The sequence below is a fragment of the Pezoporus flaviventris genome, unplaced genomic scaffold (genome assembly GCF_033815535.1).
Source record: "Pezoporus flaviventris isolate CSIRO_AGI_PZ_B2104156 unplaced genomic scaffold, CSIRO_AGI_Pfla_v1 ptg000036l, whole genome shotgun sequence".
Taxonomy (NCBI): Eukaryota; Metazoa; Chordata; class Aves; order Psittaciformes; family Psittacidae; genus Pezoporus; species Pezoporus flaviventris.
In genome coordinates this window covers 36537168-36551761 of record NW_026892584.1, presented here as the reverse complement: position 1 = coordinate 36551761, position 14594 = coordinate 36537168, and the positions used below count along the sequence as shown (strand labels likewise).

General features: G+C 35.0%; 1 protein-coding gene across 2 annotated transcripts in view; it reads left to right on the top strand.

The window, feature by feature from the left end:
- The window catches only part of ATG2B (autophagy related 2B), a 46838-nt gene extending 32647 nt beyond the window's left edge, over positions 1 to 14191 (top strand). For both annotated transcript variants that reach the window (XM_061463937.1, XM_061463936.1), the window contains exons 30-42: positions 613 to 815; positions 1759 to 1985; positions 2721 to 2829; positions 4729 to 4923; positions 5507 to 5608; positions 7323 to 7401; positions 8208 to 8412; positions 9342 to 9411; positions 10375 to 10457; positions 10904 to 11025; positions 11206 to 11360; positions 12350 to 12499; positions 13279 to 14191. In XM_061463937.1, coding sequence (XP_061319921.1) covers positions 613 to 815; positions 1759 to 1985; positions 2721 to 2829; positions 4729 to 4923; positions 5507 to 5608; positions 7323 to 7401; positions 8208 to 8412; positions 9342 to 9411; positions 10375 to 10457; positions 10904 to 11025; positions 11206 to 11360; positions 12350 to 12499; positions 13279 to 13509 — 1931 coding nt within the window. In that variant the 3' untranslated portion in view covers positions 13510 to 14191. The remainder of the gene's footprint in view (positions 1 to 612; positions 816 to 1758; positions 1986 to 2720; positions 2830 to 4728; positions 4924 to 5506; positions 5609 to 7322; positions 7402 to 8207; positions 8413 to 9341; positions 9412 to 10374; positions 10458 to 10903; positions 11026 to 11205; positions 11361 to 12349; positions 12500 to 13278) is intronic.
- Positions 14192 to 14594: the final 403 nt, after the last annotated feature.

Genomic DNA, 14594 nt, shown 5'->3' with positions numbered 1-14594 from the left:
ATCCCCCTGGCATAGGCAGGGAAGCTTCACCCTTAGACCATGTCACCCAAGGCTCTGTCAGCTTGGCCTTGAATACTGCCTGGAATGGAGCATTTACCACTTCTTTGGGCAGCCTGTTCCCAGTGCCTCACCACCCTTACTGTAAAGAGCTTCTTTCTGTATCTAACTTCAGCTTCCCCTGTTTAAGTTTGAACCCATTACCTCTTGTCCTGTCACTACAAAAGGTGAGCAGTCAGTATAGTACTGAAAGCTATTGATGCTGTGGTCTTACTACTAGAATGAGAAACTCGAACACAAAATTTTGTTGTTGGAGTTTTTTTGTTTGTTTGTATCTGTGGGTTCTTTTTCAAATCGTTTTCCTGTATTTTCTCAGTTCATGTCTACTGTTAACTGGTCATGATTATAATGTAATCACTTCAAATTGTAAAGTAGATTATTTTTTTAATTGTTTTTTGTTTATAGTAGAAATTGATTCAAGATACAGTAAGTAACTTGATGTAGTTGAAGTAACATATTTTAGTTAACTGTTAGGTAATTTGGTTTCGATTTTCATACTTTGTAAAGATTTTTCCACTGAAGTCTGTTTTTTCTCCACCTTCATTCAATTCCCAGGAATTTTGGATGACAGATCTCAAACTCAGGAACCATCTTGCTCAGATCTCTTCTTGTTTCCAGATGAGAGTGGAAATATCTCACAAGAGCCAAGTCCCACTTACGAGTCATTCCCTCATCACCTGATAAATGAGGCCACAGGAGACATTCCCGCAGAAAGTGATGATTTCTGCATTCTTTTTGCACCGAAAGTTGCTGTTGCTGTAAGAAGCTTTGAGAATTACTATATAAGATAAATTACAGAAAAGCCTATGTAAGACCTGGGCAAATTAGACTTCATAGCTTTTTATGATTGCTTTGTGGCAATCTTATCAGTGGGCAAAGTAGCAGAAAAATAATCTTTAAGGACATCACGCATTGTTATTGTGAGGAATGAATGCAAGTATTTTCAAATATACATGATTTTTCCTTATTTCAGCAGTAAGTAATTGTCTGATCTGAATATTACTTTAAACTATATTGGCTATTTTCCTACATTTTTAGTCAGGTTTTATCATTACCAATTTGACTTACAGTGATGGCATAGGTAGAAAAAAATATTTTAAGCAAAATACAATATTTATCAAAATAGCAGCTTTGCGCATCTCCTTTTATTAATTTATTTTATAGTCAAAGCTTGCAATGCTTTTATGGGCTGAAGATCCTTGCCAAACCTCAGAGAAAAGCTTGTGTGTCACTTTACACTGCTCTCTGTCCACTGCATTAAAAGATTTAGGAAACTACACTCAAACTCTTTGAAAACAGCTCACGTTCATGTTTTTCGTAGTATCTCTGGTTGTATTCTTCATAATAGACAGAAGTAGTTCTGAATCTCTAGAAGCTGGTTTTGCCCAGTTATCTTTGAGCTTGTTTGTTTCCAGAAGTGCTATTACAGTAACCTGGGCTCTTCATGTTTTTTTCTTTGTTTTCAACTCTTGTTTTGTTTTGTGTACAGTTTGGATAAAGTAGTTCGGGTTTTTGTATTGTTTTGTTTTGTTAACATTTCTCAGCTTCTGGTTTATTTTTGCATTTTTTGGTCTTTAAATAATTCCTAAACAAAGCCTCTTTTATATAAGCTTTGGAAGACAGTACAGAATAGTTTCTTTTCATAGGTAGGAAAGCAGATTTCCCTTCCTCATGCTATATACTTTTTTTTTTTTCAATTAGGAAAAAGAGGAAGAGCCAGTAATAAAAATACTGGTTGATGATGCAGTTATCATAAAGGAAAATCATTTCAGCCAACCTATTAAAAAAACAGATACAAGCAAAGCTCCCCTTCATTTCCCTGTTCCTCTGGTACGCTATGTTGTAAAGGAGATCTCTCTTATTTGGCATCTCTATGGTGGAAGGGATTTTGGCACTGCACCACCAACATCTCCAGCTAAAAGTTTCATGTAAGTGTTTGATAAAATTCTGAGGATTAGAACATTTAAAAATACTTAACTTTCCTTTGAGGTTAATGTCACTATTCAATCACAAATCTTCCTTCCTTTCTTTTTTTCTCCTTTCTCACAAGGAATCAATCATAGAATGGTTTAGGTTGGAAGGGACCTGAAAGATCATCTAGAATCTTCTGGAGTTCATGGAGTTTAGCTCCATGAACCAGAGTGTATTTTTCCTGTGTCTTAACCTGGACAAATTGGCATTGGGTTTGGTGCGTTTTTTTGGGATGGAGGGATAGGTTTTCCTTTTAAGGGTTGTATTACAAGTTAAGTTTTCCTGAAGAGCTTAGGGCTTAAGGAGCATGAAAGACTCACTACGGTAGCTGGAGTCTAGTCTTCAGGATGTCATATAAGCTAATGAGTAATTAATATTATCAGAGCCAAAATTAAGGAAATGTTTCATGAATGTTAATTTGGTAGGAGGCATGCCTTCTCCTTAAGTATGCATTTCTTGAACAGTAAAAAGAAAGTATTTGGTTAAGAGAAACACAAGTTCTGTTTTTCCTGTTGTTTGTTCTCTTGTTTTTTTTTTTGGGGGGGGGGGGGTGGTGTGTGATTTCTAGTATTTTTCTCTCATAACCATTTAAATACTTTAAGTTATATCCAGTGAAATATATATGGTTTTACTGTTAGATTACAGCTCATAAGTTTAATCTGCAAAAGTATTTTTCTTGTTTATTTCCTCAGAAGTCCCCATAGTTCCCCTTCTCATACACCAACGAGGCATGGACGGAGCACAGCATGTGGGGGAAGAGGAAGAAACCCAGACTTCCTGATGGAAATACAATTAAGCAAGGTAAAGAAACAGCTTCAGAGATGATTGTGTGTGAATATCTTAACATGTTACATGTTTGATAACAGCTTTCCATTAGAATTCTGTAGGATTTCTTCCATTAGTATCTGCATCTAAGCACTTTGAAGGTGATGAATTTAGAATTTAACAAAAAATGTATTTGTTCTTCTAGAGTAGTATTATATACTTGCTGAATAAACGTGTTTCAAAAGATGAAGGATATTTAATATTCTTAAAGATTTTGTTTATTATAAATATGTTTTACAAGGACTGTTCTGTTTGTCTTCAGTTCTATTCTGAATTCAGATGCCTATTATTAAATTTAATGGTCTAGCAAAATAACTGGAATGTAGATCTTTTGAGACAGTGTATTGTTTGGTAACTGGATATTAAATAGCATCCAGTTATATGACCGTATCGTCCCTATATTTCCTTTAATGTATTTGGCGCCCTTAAGGCATAAGTACATAACTGTTGTTTTTAAGCTTGTGCTTAGCTCTTAACATAGAAACTAGATTCTTGATTCTGACACTGTGAAGAACATAGTCAAGGAAGTATTCAAATTTCATGTTAAATGGATCAATAACAAAACATTTTCAAAATAAGGCTTTCCAAAACTTTCTGTAAACATGAAAGGTACTACATAAAACTGAATGCCTTTTACAGTCTATGTGCATGTCTAGAGTTTAAAATTCATCCTGTTAGCACTCCAAACTTAAATGCTTGGTGCTTATATTAATTTTTTCTAGAAAACACATGACATTGCAGTAAAAAAAAAGGAAAAAAGTAAGCATTTCATATTCTGTGTGAAAAATGTGTAGAAATGTAACAATCTGTCTTAATTTGCAGGTGTTTAATGAGTTCGTGTTAGTACTGAGGCATAAAGGACTTTGGTTTTAGGGTTTTTTTGTTTTTTTTTTTTCTCTGTGTGTTTTGTTTTGATTATGTCTGTCCCTCTTCCCCCCGCCTCCCCACCTTAGTACGAGGCTTAATAATAATGATGATGTTTAAGAAGAAATTAAAGCAAAGGGTGTGGAGAACATAAGGGGTCTGAGCAGTGATTATGATAAACATCTATTTTTCTCTTCAACACTTCAAATGTTCCAGTTCACATGGTTATCTTGAGTACAAGGCACTTAAATACCGTGGTTTTTAACATCAGTATCTGGCCAGTAGAGGCCACTGTTCTGTTTGTATGTGTGCTCTGCTTCATTACATTGCAGTCCTGGATGATGTGGGGGTTATTGAGACAGAGGATGACTTGTAGGTAACCACAGGTCTCTGAAAATGAGAACTGTATCAAGAGATGAGGAGAAGGAGAGAATTCAGAATTCTTTACAGTTGATGAAAGGTAATGGATTAACATTTATGTAGACTAAGGTGAGTAAAGAAAAAGGAAACTGAGACTGGAAGAATCTACTTGAAAAGTCTGTTCATAGGAAAGAAACCTTACTTTCTTAAGTCTAGAATGTGCGGGACTCAAGATTTGCAAGACAGCCTGGTACAGGCTTCAAAATGCGGTAAGAAACATCTCAGGGTTGAGAGGAGTCAATATTAAAACGCAAAATGTGTTCTTTGTCTTACACTGACTCTGTTTTGGCTTGGAATTTACATCTTAAAATATGAACAGGTGCAAAGCTAGGAATTGGAAAATTTCAGCTGCTAGCCATGCAAAAATCTGAATAGATTTCAGAAATCCTAATATTATTCCTGTAAGTTTAAAATAGTAGCCAGGCTTTAAAGATCTTATGAGTGATGTTTGGTTTTTGGTTTTTGTGGTGTGTTGTTTTGTTTGGTTTTTTTTTTTTTGTTGTTGTTGTTTTTTTGTTTAGTTAGTATTCTATTGCTAATGATTATTTTTCACTGAAGCTGATTATGCTGGTTTTCTTTCCTTTTTAAAAGGTGAAATTCCAGCATGAGGTGTACCCTCCAGGTGGTGCAGAAGGTGAATCCTGTCTGTTGGAGCAGCCAGTGTCACGACAGGTTTTTATTGTTCAAGACCTTGAAATCAGAGATCGCTTAGCTACATCACAGATGAATAAATTTCTCTATCTCTACTGCAGTAAGGAGATGCCCAGAAAAGCACATTCAAACATGGTACAGTTATGGAATATGTTAATTCATTGTATGCTATATGTGTTATTTGTGGTTGGACTGTCATTGTGGGCATTGTATAAATTTCTTGATCTTGCAGAAGAAGGAACATGAGGTCATGGAACATTGAAGTAGTACAACTTGTTGATGGTTATTTGCTTGACTGCTTTTGGATATTAAAAAAAAAATTGAATATTAGTATGTCACGTATTAATGTTTTTGAGATTCTGTCCTTTTAAAAAAAATAGATTTGCAGGACTACTTTGGTAGGTTTCCTGTTCTGTTTTTGAACAAACATCTTGCATGAGCATGATTAGACCTTTCACTACAGATGTGGAGTTGTAGTTTTATGGTATACTGTAGTATTACTGGTTCTATAGAGGATTTATGAATTTAGGTTTTTTGGGGGGTTACTATTTTCCATTTTTATAACGTACATAATATTTATGCAATAGTAGTTTTATTATGGGTAGGTGGAATTGGACTAGTACAGAGGTTTTGCAGTAAAAGATTTTCTCTGCTAGTGTTCTGATATTGAATAATTGCGAATGCTACTACTTTTAATTCTTCTTTTGCTTCTTTTCAGTTAACAGTTAAAGCATTACATGTCCGTCCAGAATCTGGCAGATCCCCGCAGGAATGTTGTTTACGTGTTTCACTAATGCCGCTTCGCCTCAATATTGACCAGGTCAGTTGTGCCGATGCAAAAACAAAACAAAAAAACCAAAAGAAACAAACACAAACAAACAACTACACCCCCCCCCAAACAACAAAACAAACCCACCCCAAAACAAAACAAAAAAACCCCACAAACAATCAGACGAAACCAAAATGCAACCATTTTTTATTTATTTAATAATAGTGTTTTTTTTTTTTAACAGATATTTGTAACTATCGTACACATTATATGGGATTGTTTTCTTGGTTGATGCCTTTTTTTATGGTCAGTCACACATATCTTTGGACCTATACCACTTTGTTTATATCCATGTTAGAACTTGTTTTCTGCTCCAGCTATTAGAGAGACTAGCCTTTTTTTTTTAATTTAAAAACTAAAAATATTTCTAGACCTGGCAGTTTATTCAATAATACCAGTTTACCTCCTGAGACTTACGATGATAGCAAATGTTTTGAAATCATGGCTTTTCTTGAATGATCTTGCTTTGTTTGTTCATGAAGTGGCTTTGGTGTTTTTAATTGAAAAAAGTTAATCATTAATCTAGAAGCTGTTCATGACATTCCAATCAAGGACAGTTGATACTTGAGGGCTGCTTCCATGCTCTGCAGGCTTTGGTCTCACTATCAGCTGCAGTGGCAGAACAAAAATGGGAGAAATTGTTTTACTTTCTTTAGCAAAATATTTTTCATATACTTAAGAAACAGTTGTGTTTTTTTTTTCTCTGCACTGCTAAGAAGGCTACATAAGTTTGGACATTCAAAGTGTGGTTATTGCTCTTTGTTGAGGCGTTTCTTGCTTAATTTGTCATCTGCACAGAAATAAGAGTTTATTTTGGGTTTTCGTTTGTTTGTTTATTTTACATTTCCCTTAGCACACATGAGCACCAGGTTTTCATTTTACTGTTAGAAAAACTGAACTCTATGGTTTGTAAAAATTTCATAGGGAAAAATAACATGCAAATACTGCCATCTAGTGAGGAAATACGTTCCCTCTTTATTACATTTCTAGGTCTTTTATCTTCTGTGCTGTAAACAAAATTCACCTTTACAACTTCTGCAAAATAACCACAGCTTTCTTGGAAGCACAGGCTGCATGCAGTCATGTGAGAAGTTCTTATTAATACTTAAGTTGTCTGTGTATCACTTAGAAACAAAAAAGAAAAAGAAGTCCAGGTATCAGGAATGATAGGGTGAACAAGGTACCAGTGTGGTGCATCTGCCAAAAAAAAAAGCAAACTAATAATTTCAGTATATTAATAAGGCATTAATAGCTGGTGTTAATGACTTTCAGTGAAGCAGTGGTAAGATCTGATCTGGAGTAATTTGTCTGACATTGGCAGTATTGGAGATGAATATAAAATATGCTTAAATACTCTTTCATTGGAAATCAGAGAAAAGCTTATAGCCATTAAAACACTCGGGTTCTGGATCAGTCTCCAAAATGAGAGTGGAGATGATGAAAACGATTCTGGAGTTTAAGACACAGCTAGATAGATTATGAAATCATATTATGTGTAGCATGGGCAGTGACTAAGAGGGTCTTTCTGGTTCCTGTCCTAGATTTCTGTGTGGCTTCTGCACATGTTAAGAGTCAAAAAGAAGAAATGTGTTTTGATTCATATGTGAGAGCTAGAATAGTAGATAATATTTTTAGAGAACTGTGGGCTCATTTGTTTTTTTTAACATGATTTTTTAACGTGATTGTATTTTATTTTTGACATTAGGATGCTTTGTTTTTCCTGAAAGATTTTTTCACTAGCCTCTCTGCAGAAGTAGAACTCTTAGTTACTCCAGATCCTGAAGGTATGCTTTTCAGAAATCTAGCATGAAAGTGCTTCTTCACATGTCTGTAAATTCACATGTGAATCTTGTCTGTGTAAAAGAGCTTACATTAAGTACCAAACCCCAACATTAGTAACTAATTGTTAGAACACAGAAACCTTGTGTGTTTTAGCTTTGTATTTTATAAATAGCAGCAAAGGTCTTCAATGTCTGGAGTCTCAATTGTATAAAAGATTTCACCAAAATTGGAGTATGTTTAATCAGAACTTCAGAAAAAATTGAGGGCTGTGTGTACAATCTTAGCAGTTATTATTAAATACATTATTTAATACCTAGTGCATTAAAGAGTTTGTCTAATAGTTGAAGTTGTGTAACAGATTTCAAGTTTATAAATAAGCAGTGCAGTGTATGTATGCAGTTAAAGCAGTACTTCTAATTAACTACACCATCTGATTCAAAACCCAGTACACACCGAGAAGCATATTTTCTCTTTTAACTATATTTGTAAATCTGTTAGCAGCTATAATTTACCTACTGAGACATCATACTGAAATGCATAAGTAATGAAGTACTCTGCAGTACTGCAGAGTATGCTGCAATTAAAGCCAGGTGGCTTATTTATGCTGATGCGTAAATCTCAGCTTCTTATAACAATTTCTGGTGAGAACTAAGATATTATCTTACTAAAAGAATCTATTGTGCTGCTAGTAATTCCATTTAATAAGCATTAGATCTTACTGAGGACACAGTAATTGTATAAACACAATCTTTTTGTAATCACTGTGAAAAATATGAGTCAGTTTACTGTGTATGACTTCTTCTCTTAGTTAAGAAGTCTCCTGATGCTGAAGTTACATGTAGTTTGCCCAGGCATGTGAGCAGCCTTAAGGAACCAAGTCCAGTCATTTCTTTCTCATCACACAAACAAGCAAATGAAAATGCTAGCATGGATTCTATGGATGTTGTTAATGGAGAAGATCATTATTTCCCACAAGAAGTGATGTCATACAGTGATCAGCCAGTATTTTTCAGGTAATCTTTCATTAAAAAATTTCCGGTGACACATGGCTGTTCTGTTGAGTGTTTTAAGAAAGTATAATGATAAACTATTCAGACCTTATGACAAGGTACATTTTTTTGTTTGTTTATTGACTGATTAAGGAAATAAAATATATTTGCTTTGACACTGAAAGGTAACTAATGATTTTAACTTCTGAACACTACTGTGCACAAGAAAATAAAATTAAAGCTCTGCCATGCATAGAACCAGTAATGAGATGTTTCATGAAGAAATAAAAAGAGCAGTCTTTGTACTCTGATGTCTAACAATGTACATTAGTTCTGATATCATTGGAGATGAGAGGAAAAAGATATCATGGGAGAGGTACATGATTAAGATATCACAGGAGAAACTCTAGCGTGGTCCTGACTGGAAAGTGATAATGAAAATTGCAGCTTATTATGAGAAGTTTTTTCTCATGTTTTCAGATCATAAGTGCCTCTAACCACAGATGTGTGCTTTGGTAAGCTGGGCAGAGCCAAATTGTGAGAGAATGGCTGTGGTTCTATTTCATCACATAATCACCAGCAGAATTTTTTAATAGGTTCCAGCTGCAGGGCTAAATTTTGCCTGTAGAACCATTATTAGCCATACTTTTTTTTTTTGTTTTGTAACTGAAATTCATGCTGTGAAGAGAGGGAAGATGTTCACCTGTGGGCTTAGTAGCAGTTTTGCAGGATTGTTGAATTTATTATAAATGCTAACCTTGACTAGATGTTAATAAGCCAAGGTAAGCTGAATTTACCACTGTACATTGTTCACTTACTCTGAAGTACTATCACAGTAACTAGAGGATTTCTGGCTTGCAGAAAATGGAAGGCCATCGTTTGTTTTTTTTTTGTAAGGATAATTTTATTCCCTTTCACGTTTCTCACTGAAAAATTTCCTTTGTGTATCCCAGAGAATTTCGTTTTACATCGGAAGTTCCAATACGGCTTGATTACCATGGCAAACATGTATCAATGGATCAGGTTTGTGTATACTGCTGGTGCTGTAGAAGAAAAAAATAGGTGTTGTTTGCGTTGGTTCCCCCACCCAACCCCCTACGTGAGCTGAGGTATATTTTTATGTCCCTACTCATTATGGATGTGATCTTGAGAAATCTAGAACTTGTCCCCTGCACCCTCCCCACTTAATTTCAATAAGGCTTAACCTTGTTTCACGCTTAATTTGAAAACTAGGGAGTGGATCCTCCAGGTATGATTAACTCAGAATGAGACTTTCAGTCACATTTATCAACTCATTGATGGCTGGATATCTTTCTACAAAGCTGTGGTGCCCCTCAAAGGGTAGTACCACCATATGATGCCAGAATTGTGCATTTTATTTTCTCCTTCATGTAATGCCAAAATAAAGTCTTTTTCTTCTCCCTGTTTCCATCCCATGCAGTCAAGTAGTGTATGGGCTTCAGTGTCAATGGCAGAATTTAATACCGATTAAAAAATGCTGATAGTTCTCTTTAAAATATGTATTGATTATCATGCTAATTTTACAGAGCAGACCTCAAAAAATCCTGTATGCACAACCAGATTTGTACTTGGTCATGACAAGTAGTAGGAATATATGGACCGGTAAAAGGAGCAACTTCTTGCATTTGCACTTCTGCTGAATAAAATGAAAACATGAAGTAGCAGCTTTAGAATGCCTGGAACACACTAATGCCGGAGCTACATTTACATTATTTATTGTATCTTAATATTTCTTAAGAAGCCCACTTGTATACAGATATTTTTCTTAGAGTAGCCAGATAAGCTAGATTTCATCTTCTGCAAGTGTTCATGTAACAATTTCATAGCACTGAAGTGAGTAGTACTTGGGACACTAGGTTAGAATCAGTTTAGACAGAAATGCCTGCAATAAGAGTTAGATGTTGAAATTATTTCTCACAGATTGTACAGAATGAGTAATATAATAACGAAGTATTTCACTTACAGGGGACACTAGCTGGGATTCTTATTGGGCTTGCTCAGTTAAACTGCTCAGAATTAAAGCTGAAGAGACTTTGTTACAGGCATGGGTAAGTTTATTGAATTGTAGATTAACATTGGGACTGCAAATTGAACTGAATGCAGCAAGAAAAAGGCAAACTGTGATAAGACGGACTTGTAAAATACAAGACAGTTTCTGACTTTACAAATATGTCTTGATTCTAGTTTTCATAAAATATATAACATTCAAGAACGTCATTCATTTTCAAGATAGTAATATATGTGCTAATCTTGGTGCTAAACACTTAATTTTAGCCATATTTTTATTTTTTATTGAACTGGATGTTATTATGCAGTCTTGAACTTCTGTGAAGTACATAACATGCAAAATTCTTGGGTTAGCCAACAGCAACAGAAGATGACGCTTGAAAACAGCTTTTCTTTTGTTAAAACAATGTTGTTTACTTCAGTGAATAATGCATTTGTGTTACTAGGAATCATATGTTTAAAAATACAATAATTTTATTTACTTCAGTTTATTAGGTGTGGATAAATTGTTCTCCTATGCCATCAGTGAATGGCTTAATGATATAAAGAAAAACCAGCTACCAGGAATTTTGGGAGGAGTAGGGCCCATGCATTCCCTAGTGCAATTAGGTAAGTTAATTCTTATTTCTGTTGAGACACACATGGCATTTTCTTTAAAAAACAAACAAAATCTGATAAACCTGCAACATATACAGTGTTAATACTTGTTTTTCACTTCTCTCACTTCCTCTCAAGGCAATCTGATTGTCTAAGAGAGCTGTCTAACTGGTGTTATGTCTTCATTTTCAGTCCAAGGTCTGAAAGACTTGGTGTGGTTACCAATAGAGCAGTACCGAAAGGATGGCCGTATTGTAAGAGGCTTTCAAAGAGGAGCAGCTTCTTTTGGCACTTCCACTGCAATGGCAGCCCTGGAGCTAACAAACAGAATGGTTCAGACTATACAGGTATAGTGTGTTACTTCTGGAGTTAAGCCATAAGCTGAGAAGTGTTGCTAGTAAGTGCTCTATACTAAGCTAGTATCTTAATGCTATATATTTAAGGTTGGGAACATATCTTTTAAACAAAAGAAAATAGAAAAGCTTGCAGCAGTCTGTGAGGTGAGAGCTATGGCATCAGTGGTTAGAAATGGTGTTAAAATATTGCTGAACACCCAGGTTGTTACATGTTTCTTAATGTCTTTATTTCAGTACACAGTTTAATACTAAAATACTCAGCTGCACTAAAAAAGTCACTGATACAGAGAAAGGTGAGCTCTTCACACACATGTATTTTTCAGTAATAGATTCTTTACTGTTTTTAAAATATCAGCTTATCTGTACTTATTTAAAAAAACACGAAATCAACCAACAAAAAAAAAAAGTGTCTCAAATCCAATATTGATCGTGTTAATGTACAGAGAAGTCTGTAAGACTTTCTGGATTTAACCCTAAAGTAATCATGGATTAAAGTGTTAAGAAATTTATGTTCCTTAATGTAAAATACATGATGAAATTACACTTTTATCACCTAGTTTTGCAAAAATGTTACACATGACTAAGCCTGAACATCTATAGTAAAAAAACCTAGTGGTGTTATCCACATGAGTGGAGTTAAGTGTATGCTTGTATGTTTATTCGAAAACATACCATTGATCAAGTATTTCAGTTTCTGTTGAGCATTTTGTGCAGAGTAGAAGATGCCTTTGAAAGAATAGGAATTAGGGTGGAAAAAACCTGATCAAAGCCTACAACATGCGTTCTTTCATTATGGAACTTGTATAGTTACAGCTGTAGCCATTGCAGAAGTTCTTTTAGAAACCTTAATCTGATGTGAATTAATGATATTTGTGGAATTAGAACTCTTTTTATTTCAATTGTGTCACCCTATTGGTAGTTCAAATTTGTGATTTGATACAGTAAGATTTATATATTTTGCATTTGCTCCTGATCTTCAGGCAGCTGCAGAAACTGCATATGATATGGTATCACCAGGGCCTACTTTTATTGAAGCAAAAAAGATCAAACGATTCCATCCTCATCGTTTAGCTCATCAGCCAGTAGACCTACGAGAAGGTGTAGCCAAAGCATATAGTGTAGTAAAAGAGGTGAGTGCAAAAGTAGTTTTCCTTAACCAAACTGAAGAGTTATTTTCTAAGACAGCAAGTAAAATATTGGTATTGGTTTAAGTTCAGCTCATGAAGAAGGGGATTTAAATTTTGAACAAGACTCTTCATCAGTAATCTTAAACCAACAGAAACCTTGCCTGGAAAATTCAGAGAAGAAGAAGTAAATTCGTAAGTGTGAATAGGACTTCATTGTTCTACAGTTGTGAGGATTTAGTTATTCTGAGACATGTAAACCTGATTTCCCATCCTGTGTCATCTGTCTCCCCTTCCTTCCCCCTTACCTCTCTCCCCTTCCCCTTTCAACTCTGGAGTTAAGAAGTCTAAGCATAATGCTGGATTTCAAACGAGTGAAGGCTCTTTTTACTATTACAGTGTATAACAATTAGAATGCCGACCTGGTTTTATTGTACTTTTGATGTTGTATTTCAGTTAGCTGAACTTAATAGCATGTCTAGGAAGTTGGGTCTCAACCGGGGGGGGAGTTCAGTGAATTCTGTCATTTTTTTAATGGATCACAGTACCCAACAGTTTCTTCACAAGAAATGCCACCAGAATTTACATGAAATGTTTTCATAATAATTCATAGTAGTGTTATTTTAGGCTGCATTAGAAGAACTGGATCATATTTGTGTTAGTATAATTGCACTAGTTATAATACAGATAAAAAAGAAGATAAATGCTGAGCAGTTTTAAGTTTCCCTTAAATTAAGGAGTGGTTTTCTTTTTCAGTGTAAATAATTTCTGTTAATTTCTTAAAGGGGATTACAGACACAGCACAAACCATCTATGAAACTGCTGCTCGTGAGCATGAAAACAGAGGAGTAACTGGAGCAGTAGGAGGAGTCCTCCGCCAAATTCCACCAACCGTGGTGAAACCTTTCATTGTCGCAACAGAGGCAACCTCAAATGTTCTAGGTGGAATGAGAAACCAAATCAGGCCAGATGTGCGTCAAGAAGAGTCTCAGAAGTGGCGCCTTGGGGAGGATTGAGATAAATTTGGCTCAGCAGGTAGCAAAGCTGGAAATGCAGAACACTGTCCCATTGGCAGTACTAGATGGAGCTCACTTTGTTTTGTCATGTTCATCTCAGGAACAAACGAGATTTTCAACTACTGTTAGCAAAACATCCAACCAAAAATATTTATGAAGTGGAAAGCGAATTGGTACTTGCTTATACTGTGTGTTACCAATACATTTGGTAGATAGTGCCAACATAGTGAAGCATGCGCTGCCAACTCAGACACATGCTTGCTCTATTCTGTTTACCATATTTTTCTTGGTAGATTTAACATCTGAAGCAGCAGCCTACGTGCTGAAACTAAATATACTTTAAAGATGATTTCAGAGCATAGTCAAAGAACTGTCTTCGATGCTCTTTACTGACTAAAGGATAAAAGCTTTCATTTTGGAGATGAAACATGAAGGCTATATAATATGGAAGTAGATAATATTGTTTAGTGGTCATAAGCATTGCTTTTAGCGTGGCACTTACAGCAGTGTTGATACACCTATGAACAGGATTTGTTCCTAAATATTAAATGCCTACTTTTGTGGGTCTTTGAAGAACCTGAATGTTGCAGAAATGTTCTGTTGTGTTGCACTTTAAATGATATGGCCTGTATATTGTGCTTTTTTTATAGTGTGAATAAAATGTAATGTGCATTATCCTTTATGTGATTTAGAAGCTTATAAAATTATTGAAAAGAGCATCATATGATGATGACCCTACAGAAAAGTGTCTTAAATTTGTTTAAACTCATGTTAAAACACTTATTTTCTGTTACACTAATTACAATGCTAAAAATAACTATTCTTCAGGAAAGCAGTGGCCAACTGTTCTTTGTAAGAATGAGAAATCCTAAGTAAAGTAAAACCAAATTATTTCATAATTAAAATTCTACACAGACTTTATTTTAATAACCTGTTTTTAAAGTTCCTGTTGTTGCAAAGTTGCTGCTCTCACAAGCTGATTTAAATTGTGCTTCATGAGTTATTTGACAATGAGTATTTGGGGTCATTTAATTTGACAAAAGACACAAACTTTTAAAATTGAGATTGGTACTGACATTATTTAC